The 15,906-nt window shown below is 48.5% G+C and overlaps 1 protein-coding gene across 1 annotated transcript in view; it reads right to left on the bottom strand.

The window, feature by feature from the left end:
* Nucleotides 1–15,906, bottom strand: part of WNT6 (Wnt family member 6) — a 51,927-nt gene that overhangs the window by 11,902 nt on the left and 24,119 nt on the right. Inside the window, exon 3 of the mRNA XM_078596438.1 lies at nt 10,096–10,472. Coding sequence (XP_078452564.1) covers nt 10,096–10,472 — 377 coding nt within the window. The remainder of the gene's footprint in view (nt 1–10,095; nt 10,473–15,906) is intronic.

Consider the following 15,906-nt stretch of genomic DNA (forward strand, 5'->3'; position numbering starts at 1 on the left):
GTTTTGGGAGATGTGTATTGTACTTTGCACTGCTATCGTGGTTGTTGTAAGGTTCTTACCCGCCTCAACTGGACAGCTGTGAAATAGAGCTTTATAGCTCATCGAATTCCTCCAGTATAAATACATATTCTGATTCTGATTGGTCTGTCTCGCTTCAATCTAGCAAGTGTCACATCCATCTATATTCACCATCGTGTCACCTTTGTTCGTCTCATTAAATAAATAATCATCATCTCCCTCCGTTTCATATCCACCTCTGTCAACACGATCTATGTCACCGTCTTTGGCCGAGCTTCGTCTGTAACAGCATCATGTCTATCATCTCCATCAATAGCATCATCCCTGTGTCATCTATTTTTCTCATCTCTATCTCTCTCTGTATAATCATCTCCATAAATGTCTCTATTATGCACACACCTCCCCCCCTATCCGCATCTCCCACTCTCTGACTCTCACATTTCCCTCTGCTCATCTCTACCCATCTCCGTTCTCGTATCTCATCTCAAACACGCGCTCTCTCCACGTCTCCACAGCATTTCCCTTTTATCTCCCTCGCTCTCATCTTCATCATCTCATCTTTCTCTCCTGGTCTACATTTGATTTCCCTGTCATCCCAATCGCTTATTTGATCACCAATGCAATCCCCGTCATCTCCCTCTCCACGACATTGTGGAGCAATCAATTCGGGGTACAGGGCACCTATAATTTATGTTTTTTTGGTAAAGTCACCTACGTGACTTTACCGAAAAAAACAAAGATTATGGACCCTTGCAGTCACGAAAACTTCAAATCTAGAATACAGGGCACCTATTCAGATTCAGGTGGGCGCTGTACAGGTAACACACAGATTTACAGCTCCATTAAAACATAGATAAATATAACTTTTTATAATTAGTATCATTGTTATAATATGCACGAATAGTGATTAAGTTGTGTTAATTATCTGCTGATTGTTTAATGATAGTAAATATATTCACATAATTGAGGGTGTGGTTCTTGAATATTAATACTTGCACTCAATCCCGTCAGGACAGGGGTTGAGCAGTGAGATGGTGTGAATTAGGGTTGATTGCTGTGCACCTGGTCATAATTACAGGTATGATAAGTTGATTTATTTTTAGTTTTATTTTATTTTGTCGTTTTTGCACGCCAAAGTTGAAAAACAAGATGGCGGCGACACCCTCGTGATTTCACTTACGTCATTATATACACAAGTGGTAATAACTTGTTTAGTTTTATAAGTTCAAGATAATTTGTTACATATATAGTACTGAGAATGTGATTTGAATGTTGTAGTGGTAAAAATAGGAGTTATTTTTTTGATAGTTGATTACATTTTGTGTTTTATGTAGTTATATTGTTGGGAAATAAAAGCCGTACAAAATGGCCGTCCTGCAGCATTTAATTTAACATTGACCTGATGGGGCGAGCAGAATTATATATGTAGAGATTGTTTTGATTAAGATATAAGAAAGAATAGTTGCTTTATAGATTTATGGTAAATAAAATGATTTGCCAAATTTATGTTAGATTAATATAATTGGATTATAAAATATTGTATTATATTATTTAATTTGAGCAGTATTCTCACAGTGGCTGACTAGAATACAGTATTTAGAAAATACTCTTGATGTTTCTAGAAGATAGTTTCGTGAAATATTTAAGAAGTTTTTGTTAAATGTTACATCTTTCAGATCTTATACGATTGTATATGATAAGCAGGTGTTATACCTATTATAATCACCCAGGAATGACTGTCCTTAACGCTCGTGACGTCACTCCACGTCGACCAGCCCCCCTCATTAATAATCATGAACAGGGAACGTCACTCCACATGGAGCACCCTCCCCCCTCATTAATAATCATGAGCAGGTGACATCACTCCACATGGAGCACCCTCCCCCTCATTAATAATCATGAGCAGACTGACGTTACTCCACATCAAGCAGCCCCCCTCATTAATAATCATAAGGTGACGTCACTCCACATAAAACAGCCCCCCCCCATTCATAACGTCACCTCCAAATGGACACCCCCCCATCATAACAATTAGTGGCTGACGTCACTCCACATGGGGGGCTGAGGCGCCTCCTCCCCCCTCCTCGGCGTCAAATTACAACCCTCACTACAAAGGCAGAACCCTCGCGTCACGCGATCTCCATAACGCTATTGAGGCATCAAAGTAAAAAGGACGTCATGATGAACAAGGGATTATAACCTTAAAATAAAATAGGTCTGTGTCACCGCGCCCTTACAAATTGCAAACGCATTGATGCAATGAATATCACGTCGCGGTCTGCTTTTCGCTTGCAAGTTTCAGATTTACTGCAATACACCCGTCCTTGGATGGGCAAAAGTCTAGTTATTCAGATTCGGGTGGACGCTGTACAGTACAGGGGTTGAGCAGTGAGATGATGTGAAATGGGGTTGATTGCTGTGCATCTGGTCATAATTACAGATGCGTGAATGCTCCTCAGAAGAACACTTTGAAATAAAGAGTTGCAGTCACACAATCATCTGGTGTCCCTTGGTGGGTGGAGTCATCCGATTCTCAGAGGGAGGGATGAACACAACGCAGAGTATCCACTCACCGCCTCCGAACTCATCTACTATTATTGTTGTTGTGTTTTTTATTAACCGGCCTGTACCCTCGTAACGAACACAAGATGAGAGGGATAGGGCAGGCTGGTTACACAGGCAAGGTAGTCAACATATCGCGACCGTGCCACCCACCTACATATCTCTCTCCACCATTCCATCTCCTTACATAATTTATGTTTGCTTCTATCACACTCTTCCACGTCTCTCTCCAACTCTACTTTCCTGTAATGAACCTCGAAGATTCGTCAAATCATTTCGTTTCCCGCTTCATCCGGGACCTTCTCTCATCACGGGTTAACAGCGGGGCCTGGCAGGGGGCATCTCGAGTAAAGTTCACGACCTGTATCAAGTCGACTGTCTCTGTATGCATTGTATGTACGTTGAACTTCTTTCGCACCGTACGTAGCCACCAGTGCTAATTGGAGGTGCGGGGAAGGACAACAAACTGAACACAAAAGGCCATTCTAAATACATGAGTTTTCAATCTAGATGATTTAAAAGTGCATAGCTCCAATGGCTAAAAGTGCATAGCTCCAATGTCGGAAGGATGATCGTTCCACACGGCCGCAGAAGCGCATCTGAAAGCGCGCGATGCGGTGACATGTTCTCATATGTACCAAATTATTTGCACTGCAGAGGTGGCAACCCTACCCATCACACACACACACATAGACGATACGTGACAGCCTAATAGCTGCCTAGCCACAAGGGAACGTTAATGTGCGCACGTGAGTAACCTAACGCAGCATAGAGAGAGAGCTAATTAACATTAGGGTGAGGTATTGTGCTTGTTCATACAATCGCGTGTGTGTGCATCGCACTTGATGTAGAGAACAATTATTCAAATAAAGACGGAAGTGTTGAGTCTGCGCACGTGTGCGTCACTCGTTGGGGGAGGGGGAGCGGTCGGGTAGCGGTCAGCGCGCTGAGCTACGAACCCGCCCATTCGAGATCGATTCCCGCTCACGACCAATAACGGTGGCGATTACCTGAACTTCCCTAGGTCTACTCAGCGTTAAACATCGTCACTGGAGAGAACAAAGGCGGCCGGGAGTGGTGCTGGCCGCGCCGTCGTGTGCGTGATGTTCCGCACCTACATAGGTGCTCGCTAAGGGCACTTGCCCCAAACAGCCTGTTGAGGCTACCCACTTTGTCTCTGTCGCTCGTGACGTAATAAAGAGCGCCCATTCTAAATCGCCGTTGGTCTCCGCGTATCACGTGGTACGTGTTTATCAACCATCAGGCGCGTGCGGCGTGTGACCACTGAACGGTTTGTAATGGAATCGGAGCTAAGTTGGTCAACTCGGGGGGGAGCCGTGGTGGTTGGCGAGGAGCGCCTGGAGGCGACGAGGTCGCGGGGGTTTGTGTTTTTCAGAGCTGGCTCGAGTAATTTGAAGAATAATCGTTCTGCGTTACTGTTATTATAAGCAATAGAATTTGGCTTAGAACCAACATTGAATTGACTTAACATGTAACCCGATGTCAAGTTGAATAAGGAATTGTACGGTTTTACGTCTGTATCACTCTGAATGCAGTCGATCTCGACAGATCTCGCAAAGCTTGGCAGCACTTGCGTCTGCCAATACTCGGACAACAGGACCGCCTTGCGCTGCGAGATGGCCAACAGATACGATGTGACAGCCGTGAATTCTTGAATTTATCTGTGCGACGCTTTGAACGTTACCCCCTGCCTCGTATGCCCGGAGGGTTTTCTCTAGGTGTGCAGGTTTCGTCCTCCCACACGACGTCAAACGCTCATTCGCGGAATTAGACAAACAACACCACAATGTGGCAGGACCCTCTTAAGCGAGAGTCTCCAGACTCGGCGGGCGGTAACAGAAATGGTTTTAATATCAGGACCTCTGCAGGGCGCCACGGTGGCGAGATGCTATCTCCCTCGTCTGGTATGCAGGAGGTCGTGGGTGTGATCCTGACCCTGACGCTTGCTGTATATTTGGAGTTTGCTTGTCTTTCTCACCCCGTGGCCGCGTGGATTTGTCTCTGGGTCCTCCGGTTTTTTCCCCTCCACATTTAGAATCAACATCGCGCGTTGCGAGTATATGGCTCCTGTTATATATTTCCACGCCATAAGCCACTTCGTTGAGCTATCATCTGCGATAGCCAGGTCGCTCCTGAAAGAGAGCTGCGTAGCTTAGTGGGCCTTAACCTCGAACAATAACAAAAATAGTTTTAGTTCTTAGTTTTACACCGGCAAGTTATGCCACTCTCCAGAGCCACATAGAGTGTGAATATCGTCGACACAATGACAAACCGTCCGTGTCTCCAGTTCACGTTGAAATGTAGTCGCTATGTACACAAGAACGAGGTCACGGGGAGGCTATGAACCTCTCGTGACGGGTGAACTACCCACTATTGCTTATTTCTCACTAAGCCTAGAGTCACGATAATCATGCTCAAGCCTCTGTCAGTCCAGAGTCAGGATTCTAGATTTGAAGCTTTCGTGACTGCAAGGATTCATATTCTTAGGTTTTTTCGGTAAAGTCACGTAGGTAAAAAATTAAAATTAATAAAAAATAAAATAAAACTAAAATAAAATAAATACCTTGGCTCCTCCCACCCTCAACCAGTATAGATACAAATAATGTTTCTTGGAATTTCTCTCACTTGATACAGCTATCGTGCTGTATCGGTTCCACCTGAAGACGGACGCTTGTGTTGCCTTGTATTAATTTTATTTTTTTACCTACGTGACTTTACCGAAAAAACCTAAGAACACAGAGTCAGGATCTTTATTTGATTTAGATTGGAGGAATCCACTGCCGGATGACGGCCTACCGATACCATGTCGGTTATGGAGGTCGCGTGACCATACTTCACCACCAATTGTCGGTTAGGCACTCACCTCGGCCCGGTGGAGAGATATTACTCGCCACTAACGCTAGCCGTGGTCGTGCATCGATTTCAATTCGCTGGCAGTGCGCAAACCCATTGTGCCACCGCTGCCCCCCCTCCCTCCTCCCCCCTCCCGAGTCGGCACGCTGCGTATTGAACATAAAACACCTGCTTTGGAACACGAGAGATACAGTTACACTGGAGTGGTTATAAACACCAACCGGGAATATAGGGTTAGACAACGCAGCACATGCAAGCACGCGCCTTCGTATGAACGCCTAGGACATGTGTGTAAATAAGGGGCCGTCCATAAATGACGTCACGCGATTTTGGACGATTTTTGACCCCCCCCTCGTCACACAGCGTCACAAAGCTCTGCCCCCCCCTCAAAACCATATTTCCATTTTGAAAATAAAAGATGCTTCAAATCGCTTTCAACTATTGTCATTGTAGTGCATATTTAATATGGCGCTGCACTCTGATGTTGTAAGAGAAAACATTTATTAAAAATTATATTTAATTAAGTAGAACGTGTTGTCTATATTCATTTAAAGTTGCGCATTTTCATGTAACGTCACATTTCCCCAACCCCCCAGCCCCTCGTCACACATCGTCACAAATGTCTCACACCCCCCCCCCCCTAGGTGCGTGACGTCATTTATGGACGGCCCCTAAGTGTTGTCGACGTGCGCGCGCGCGTAACGGTTACGGCCGCTTTGTCAATCCACTGCCGCTCCACGCTGTGACGCCTCTGCGTGCTGCTTGATCATACTTCACCGTGTCGCGGAGCCTCGGCTTCCCGGGAACGGTTCAGATATCACGTGACACCGATGATCGACGTGGCAAAGGTTTTGTAAAGACAGCGCGCGCTCACCACCACGCCCACACGCGCGCATCGCCGGAAATTGCATGCGAATTTGCATATGAGGCGTAAAATAATCGATAGGTTCACACGCGAAGTTCGGCACATGCATCGTAAGTGTCGATCCTCGTCGAGGAGATCGATATTAATCGTTACACGCCGACTGAGAATATGACATTGCGTCATGCAGTGGCTTGTGTTATTGCATTACAGACATCATTGGCTGACGTTTCGGGCTACGACCCTTCATACACGTGGCAACGGAAATAAAAGGATTACAGTACGTGGATCTAGGAACACGTGAGCACGGCAATCTTATCATATAGCCCCATACCACGTGGGGAGTGTCAGTAAAGTGGGATTGCCTGCGGTGGTAAGGTGTTTATGTAAACGAAATACTGTTTGTGTGCGAGTGTGTGGGGTGAGTGTGTGGGGAGCGGTGGTGCAGCGGTTAGCGCGCTGCGCTACGAACCCGGCGACCCGAGTTAGATTCCCTGCTCACGGCCACCAACACCGAGGTCGACTCAGCCTTAAATGAGAACCTGGTGCAATGTGAAAACATCGCCACTAGTGTGGTGCTGGCCACCCACCCCCTCGTGTGCTGTGCCGGTCTTCATAGGGTCTCACATACAGCGCTTGCCACAACAGTCTGTTAAGGTTTTAAGGGGGGGGGTGATATTTGTCTTTGTGTGTAAATCTAAAGACGTCGGGACCGCAAGTTCGATTGAGAACGACGCAACGCAATTAAAGCCGGCACAACTTCGGCCTTGCGACACAAAGCCACATTTAACAGAGACGTCATTCAAAAGTCACAACTCTGCATCGCAGGGCCGTGAGAGATCACCACGGCTGGGGGGAGGGCTTCGTCCAGCAGTGGATAGATCATGGCTGATGATGATGGTGGTGGTGGTGGTGGTGAGGAACTCGCGTAAAATTAGCATAGCATCACTAAATCTGAGTAAACTCCGTTAAAACTGGCACTGCCCGATTGATTCAACATAAATCAATGCCATCAGCAATGCTCAATTAAGCAACGCATCTGACATTGCCAATCACATTAATGCAACTCAATAAAATCAAACAGCTCATATAATTAAACACAACTCATTTTTACGATGGCACGGTTGGCTACTCATGGAGCGAAATACGTTCAACGTACACACAAACATACATACACACCGATACAAATACGATATCCAATGGCACAAAGAAAGCTCAGCCTATCATAGAAACCAGCAGGACTCAACTTGCCAGCAAAGTCAATACAACCCAAGTCCAAACATGACTCAACTCGGCAAAATTAAACCGCAATAGCTTCAACAATGAACCCCACACACCTAGTGTTGTCACTTAACCCAAGACAACGCCTCTCACCAATTAAACTGAGACAGGACCATGATGCCGATTACGCCAATTCAACGAATGCCATCAACGGAACATTCATTGTCTGAAAACATCTTAATACATAGGGGACCGCAGATATTGGCCAATTGTTGATTAGCGACGCAACACGGCCTTGCTGCTGCCTTCTGGCTCGTCCATGGTTCCTTTAGCGATTGTGAGATGCAATTTGCGTGAACGACGACGACGCTATATGCATATACATAAAACTAAACATCGCCATTAACTCAGACAACTCCATAAATCCACCACCACTGATCTTGTAAGCACAAGCCAAGACAGCTCAGCTTTCACGAGACAACACCAACCCCGAGTCTCCAGTTCGTCCGATTCTCACCCGATGGACGGGTACAATCCGCATGCAATCCGGATACAATTCAGGTACAATCCGGGTGAAATTCGTGTGCAATAAAGGTACAATCCGGGTGGTGTGCTGAGAGGATGAATGGAATGACCTCTACGTTGCCAGAGAAAGCCTCCCCTCTTTCTGACTTTCTATATTCCTTGTCAGTAGCGTCCTGGATTGGGTTATTGGGCCAGTGCAACTGCAATGAGCGATTTGCATCGTCTGGGAAGATACAAGGGGGACAAACACCGACGCATTGCTCCGTGGAGTGAGCTAGCTGCCATTTAACAAGTTAAAAACGCTGAAGCGCAAAATCACATCGTACTAAGCAGTCCACACGTGAGTGATGAGAAGCCATCGAAGTACGTGTGGGTAATTTTCCTACTTAGAAACGAAATCAAGATCACCTATCATAAATATATAGCCAGGATGTGGTGGCACACCTGGAACACAGAGATATGGAGACGTGGGTTGGTGGATCACGTAGTGATGTACAGCGCTCTCGTACCCCCCCTCCCCTCGCCTCTGCTATCCCCCCCCTCCACTGCAACCCCACAAGACAACTGAGATCCCTTGTCCGAGGTGCTGCATTTATTTCGGATCGTCCGTCCGTCGATCGATTCAGAGCTCGTAGGATATTCAGTATCGGTACGCTTTGGTTTAATGACTTAGTGTTTGGTTATGGAATTAAACATTGAATACGGCACATCACGGGGTACACGGGAGTCTGTTTCACCGCGTGCGATAAATACATCCTGTGCGAGGAACGTGTTCGTCAATCGTCCCGTCGCCCTTTCTGGTTTCCACTTTCCGAGTCTCATCAGCAGCCTCGTGCCAGCGTCTACCGCTGGTGGCTTCAGCCCATGCGCCCCAGCCAGGGAGTGCATCACCTTGTGACTGAGAGTCGCGTCACAGCACTACTTCTGAATCCCTTCATCAAGGGGCATATTCGTCCACACTTCGTGCATGCAGTTACACTCCCTGCTAAGAGTCTTCTTATTTTTTCAATCAAACCGTATTTTTTTTTTATTATTGTACGTCTGTACGTACATTGAAATTGTTTCGCACCCTACGAAGCCAACTGTGCTAATCGGAGGTGCGCGGGGAGGGGTGGGACAACAAACTAAACACGAATTCTTCTGAGCTGGGAATTTACCCGAATTAAGCGAGAAACCAAATGCAACATGGGCGAGCTTCTGTGTGACCTTGTCTGAGACCACCAACTCTTTTTCAAGAGAGAAACCCGATTTTATCGCGGGCGGCTGAACCCCGGTTACCCAAATGCCGTGGAGAATTTCAGCCGTGCCGGCTCAGGGTTCTATGCCTCAGCCACGAGGAGGAAACTCTCTCTGAGCCCACACAACCACCTGTATGTAAGCGACTCGCGCAATGCAAACCAACGTGGATTTGGTCGAAACTCATTGCCGTTCGTGCCGTTGTCCTGATTGCAATGCAATTCTCACGAGGCTCCCACGGTATAAAGTGTCGTCTCCAGCCCTTATTGGTACCCACTCTACATCTCTGGGCGGCACGGTGGCTTGGAGATGTTAACTTACCTCGCCTGGTATAGAGGAGGTTCATGGGTTCGATCCCGACCCTGACGCCTGCTGTATATTTGGAGTTTGCGTGTTTTCCCCGTGGTCGCATGGATTTTTCTCCGGGTCCTCCAGTTTTCACCTCTACGTTTAGAATCAACGTGTCCACGTGACAAGCCACTTTGTTGAGCTATCAATTGAGACCAGGTCGCATCTGAAAACGAGCTGTATAGCGCAGTGGGCGTTACCTGCTAAAATAAATAGTAAAAAATACGAATATTCTATGAAGAAGGACCATTGCCTGAAACGTCGCCTGTGTGGTCGGTGTTGGTGAAGGGTGGTCGGCAAACACCCGAGAACCGATTCCGATATCACTCACCGCTGACTCTAGCCGCGGCGGGGAAATCAAAACTCGTCTGGGCCGTCGTGTTCATCGCGCGGTGCGCTAACCGCGGCACCACCGCTCCCCGAGACAGGGGGGGGGAGGGGCAACTCACCAGTCGGCCGGCCTCGTTGTTGTGGAGATCGATGAGCGTCTTGATGTCGCTGCCGTCCTTCTTGCGCCGCGCGTCCATGAACTGCCTCGACTTGTCGTAGCCAAACTCCACGTCGTCCCCGCAGCCCCCCCACTCCCACGCCGTGGGGTGCCCCTCGGAGTCACGCTCGCCCTCCGAGCCGTGGTGGTTGGTGGGGGGCGCCCCGTGGTGGTTGGGTTGTGGGGGGCCGTGCTGGGCCGGTGGGGGTCCCGGAGGCGCGCGGCTCCTCGTGTTGGCGCAGCCGCACTGCGGAAGCTCGCCCATGCTGCACGCCTGCGTGACCGCGTGCGTGACCCCCGCGGACGTGATGGCGTACACGAAGGCTGTCTCGCGAATGTCTGCTGACACACGCGAGGAAGTTGTGGAGGGGGGGGGGGGGTGATGTGCGAGCGTGTATAAGGGTGTGTGTGTGTGAGGGTGTGTGTGAGGGTGCGTGTGTGAGTGAGGGTGTGTGTGAGTGTGTGTGAGTGAGGGTGTGTGTGTGTGTGTGCAAGGAGGTTTGTGTGTGAAAGTGTGTTTGAGGGTGCGTGTGTGAGTGAGGGTGTGTGTGAGTGTGCGTGTGTGAGTGAGGGTTTGTGTATGTGTGTGCGTGCGAGGGAGTTTGTGTGTGAGTGTGAGGGTGTGTGTGAGTGTGAGGGTGTGTATGAGGGTTCGTATGTAAGTGAGGGTGTGTGTGATGGTGCGTGTGTGAGTGAGGGTGTGTGTGCGTGCAAGGGGGTTTGGGTGTGAGGGTGCTTGTGTGCGTGCAAGAGGGTTGGGGTGTGAGGGTGCGTGTGTGAGTGGATGTGTGTGTGTGCGTGCAAGGGGGTTTGTGTGTGCGGTGTGTGATGAAGCGTGTGTGAGTGAGGGTGTGTGTGTGTGTGCGTGCAAGGGGGTTTGTATGTGAGGGTGCGTGTGTGAGTGAGGGTGTGTGTATGTGTGTGCGTGCAAGGGGGTTCGTGTGTGAGTGTGAGGGTGTGTGTGAGGGTGCGTGTGTGAGTGAGGGTGTGTGAGAGTGTGTGAAGGCGAGTGAGGGTGTGTGTGCGTGTGTGAGTGAGTGTGCGAGTTAATGTGTGTGTGTGAGGGTGTGTGTGACTGTGCATACACGTGTGGTTGTGTGTGTGTGTGCACGTGACTGTGAGCAAGTGTGAGTGTGGATACGTGCGTGAGAGTGCGTGAGGTGTGGAGTGGTAACGTGAGTGTGTTCACGTGCGTGCGTGTGCGCGAGCACGTGCGCGTGTTTATGAAGGAGACATGGGGAGGAGACATGGGGAGAAAACGGACAGCCTCACTTTTAATCGTTTAATATAATGCCGAGGTAAACTCCACGTTGTTCTTGAATCACCGTCGCCTTCTGCGTAAAATATAATAACTCGCACACATGCATACGCGTATGCGTAAGAGAAACTATTACTTTGCACATTTCACAGACGTGGGTCATTCCAATCGCTGGATCAAGAATCTTTTTCGCGCCGTGACGGCCACGGGTACTATTTGACCATACTTCACCACGCTGGTCAGTGCGTGTTGGTCAAGCGGAACGTAGGATCGGCCCGGACATCACTCGCCATTGATGTTAGCCGTGGCTGGGAAATCGAACTCAGGTGGCCAGGTTAACGGGACGGTGCGCTAACCATCGCATCACCGCTGCCACGATTGCGAATGTTTTGCTTCAGTTATTCTTAACAGGTCTGTAACTCGCCTCACGACATCACGTTCCATGGACGCGAACTCGTGTATATTTATATAAAGCAATAGGTTTTACCCTTTCTGGCAATTGTTTTATTACCAGAAAGGTAAAACGTAATGTTATATTTCATGTATATATATGTGTTGCGTGTTATAATATTCGTTACATTGTTCTAACACTCAAATGCACCCAGATGCTGTCTTAGTTTACGACCATAACTCGAAAGCCAAGCTCAGGTTTTTAACCTGGTAAACACTTGGGTAGGCAGACTGCAAACAAACAGCAGGTGTTGTCGGCTTGGGCTGAGCATATGCCAGGAGTTTTCACACGTCACCATGGTGAGATGTTAACTACCTCGCCTGGTTATGCATGTATTCGTGGGTTCGATCCCGACCCTGACGCCTATCTATTTGGAGTTTCTATTTTCTCACCGTGGTCGCGTGGATGTTTCTTCGGGTCTTCTGGGTTTTTGCCCTCCACATTCAGAATCAACATCAAGCGTTTCGAGTATTTGGCCGCTATACATTTCTACATGATAAGCCACTTCGTTCAGTTATCATTTGTGGCGAGGTCGCTTCTAAAAAAAGTGTTACATTGCTGAGTGGGCTTACCTGGAAAAATTAAATAAATAGTTTCGTTTTATGAACAATGCATTCTTAAATGCATCTTTGTGGGACCACCCTCGTAAGTGTGGTGAATATTCCCCGTGCTATCCGATGCCCCCCCACATGAAACCCACCTCGCATTCATGGAATTAGCCAAACATCCAAATTCGGGACCCTGTTGAACTTCAGCCGTTCACCACAGACACTTTTTTTTCTCCTTCACTTAAAACGCACTCTGATTGAACATTCCTGCAGCTATATTCTGAGGCATGGCTTAAAATAAAATATATTGAAAGGCGCGTCTTTTATGAACTGCACGTACCGCTTTGAAACATTAGAAAGGTCAACTGCAATATTTCGGAGACAGATGTTCGAGGCATGGAGTAAGTTCACTGCGCTCGCTTCTGGGGCGGATACTTTAATAGAGCGACTGGAAATTAAGCTTCTGGCATTTGGGTACAAAAGTGCGCATGTGGAGGAAGTGCGTGCAAGTTTGGGATTGTAACGTGGCAGAAAAGTGTCATGAAGAAGGAGGTTGTGATGGGTGGGACACCTGTGCAGTCGTCGATAAAGGGGGAAGACCTAACTCCAGTTGCTGCTGATGTTGCTGCTGCTGCTGCTGCTGATAATGGTGATAGACCGTGAGAGTGATTATTGACGGACATGCCAACTGTGCTGACACAAGTGAGAAAACCTAAAGCGGCCAGCTGGTGATGATGAGACTGTGATTCGTGCCTCTTTTAGAACTTGCCAACTGCAACGAGAGGCAGACGATTAGTATGCGACTCTAAGGGCAGACTTAAGTAGATGAAGCATTGCGCAATGCCATGCGATCTGCCCAGCAGGAAAGTGCGGTCACGACGTGTAGTGGCATCAACAGCATTGGCCCTGATGACGTCTTTACCCTCACTTGAAGCAGACGTGGAGCGTTGTGTGTGTGGTAGTGTGTGTGTGTGATAGTGTGTGTGTGTGTGGTAGTGTGTGTGTGAGCGGTAGTGTTGTGGATAGCGCGTTGCGCTATGAACCTGGCGACCCGGGTTCGATTCCCGCTCACGGCCAACACCAGTGACGATAATCTGAAACGGATCTTTGTATTTGTGTGTGCATAGGCGAGCGGGTGGCGCAATGGTTAGCGTGCTGCGCTATGAACCCGGCGACCTCAGTTCGATTCCCGCTCACGGCCACCACCAACACCAAGGACGATTATCTTAACCGGTCATGGGCCTCCCAAAGGTCCACTCGGCGTCAAATGAGTGCCTGGCGCGGTGTGTAAAAACATCGTCACTGGGGAGACAAATGTGGCCGGGCGTGGTGCTGGCCACCCACCCCCACGTGTGCCGCGCCTGCTTTCATGGGTGCTACTCGCTAACAGCACTTGCCCCCAACAGTCTTGTTACAAGGCTATACGCGTGACCTTTGTCTTTTTGTGCGCGCGTGTGTGAGCGCTTTCCTCTGGGACTTCTCGTCGGGATCACGTATCGCCTGGCGTTGTTTGAAAGTGAGGCCATTACGAACGCCGATTCCGTTGGAGCTGCTCGGACTGTTTACGGAGTTATCCACAATTGATCAATTTCCACGGCGCTGCTGGCTTCTCGGCGCTGGCAAGTGCTAAATGCCACTGTGTCGACGTCAACGAAACGTATTTGGACCACTTTCATACGGCGTATTTAAAGCTGTAAACAACGTGCATATCGCAATGTTGTATCGATGTCATATCTAAACTCAACCAAACGTTTTTTTTTAAACCAGGTAAGGCCCGATGAGCAATATCGCAATTTTTAGTTCACATGCGACCTGAACACAAATGACAGCTCAACGAAGTGGCTTATCGTCGCGTGCTTGCAAAAATGTGGGGGGGGGGAAACCCCAAAGCACCCGGAGAAGCACCCACGCGACCACGAGGAGAGAGACACGCAGACTCCGATTATACCAGCATCAGGGTAGGGATATAACCCACACTCGCGACCCTGCTGCATAGCAGGCGAAGCAGTTAACATCTCGTCAAACTCGCCCCCCCCCCCAAAATACTGGGGAACCGGTCGCAAAATGCTAAGCGTTTTCATGCACCCCCTCCCTTAACTACCCACCCCCCAACTGACTAGCGCGCTGGGTTATGGTCCAAATTGAAAACTCATTTCTTTAGAACTGTTGGTGTGTGTGTGTGTGTGCCACGGGCAACGTGGCGTGCGCATGATTTCACCCAGCAGTGGAGTGCCCAAGGGTGGCTGTGCAGTGATGTCAACTACGACATGTGGAGCACGTGTCTCGACACGAACGACACGAATGTTGCGGTCGGACGTCCGATCCCAGAAAGAACTCTGCTCTGAAAATGGGCCATTGCCCGAAACGTTAGCCTAATTACATGTCGATTTAAAGCTTTCGTGACTGCAGGGATTCATCTTCTTGGTTCTTTCGGTAAAGTCACGTAGAAGGGAAATAATAAAATAATAAAAAAGTAAAACATAAAAAAATAATGTATTCCGACAGACCTGTTCTTCACCTGAGGACGGCTGCTTGCGTTGTGGCTGAAACGTCGTGAGAATTATTTTATTATGTTTTATTTTTATTTTATTATTTCCCTTCTACGTGACTTTACCGAAAGAACCAAGAAGATAATTACATGTCGTTGCTGTGACCTCGAAATCTGTCGACCACAGCGAGAAACAGTCGTTACATATTTGTACTATATCTCTGCGTCGTGAAATCAGTGGATCCAGCAGTGGATTGATGTACGTCTGAGGATGATGATTATAATGGTGTGGCCTGCATTTACATTTTGTATTTATTTACACGAGCTAAGTATGTTCCCTAAAGCAGCAAAGGTTACGTCATACGTAAATGTATATATACTTACACATACCTTGTATACTCTATAGACTTAAGCTGTGTATACGCCGAAGCTTGCACCGTATGAGGCGTTGTGTGCGCTATCTCTCCGTGCGCCATGCTGCCACGATAAAGACAAAGATCCCCCGTACAATCTCAACAAACTGTTGGGGCAAGTGCTGTTAGCGAGCACCTAAAAAGGCCGGCACGGCACACGAGGGGTGGGTGGCCAGCACCAAGCCCGGCCGCTTTTGTAACTGGAGTGGCGATGTTTACACACCGCACCAGGTACTCATTTGAGGCTGAATCGACCTAGGGGAGGCCCAGCTTCAGATAGTCGTCACCAGTGTTGGCCGTGAGCGGGTGGTAGCGGAGCGCGATAATTGCTACCCTACCGCACCCCACACTGCTGACACACACGAAGACAAATATCCCCCATGTAGCCTTGCACAGACTTGTTGTAGCAGGGGTTGTTAGTGAGCACCTATTAAGGTCGTCAGGGCGCACCAGTGGATCGTGTGGGTTGAAGGGAGTAGAGTGAGATGAGAGAGTAGAGGCAGGAGAGTGCGTGGAGGGGAGTAGAGTGAGATGAGAGAGTAGAGGCAGGAGAGTGCGTGGAGGGGAGTAGAGTGAGATGAGAAGGGAGAGGCAGGAGAGTGCGAGGAGGAGAGT

This window comes from Lampetra planeri, chromosome 1 (assembly GCF_965212315.1).
Source record: "Lampetra planeri chromosome 1, kcLamPlan1.2.h2, whole genome shotgun sequence".
NCBI lineage: Eukaryota > Metazoa > Chordata > Hyperoartia > Petromyzontiformes > Petromyzontidae > Lampetra > Lampetra planeri.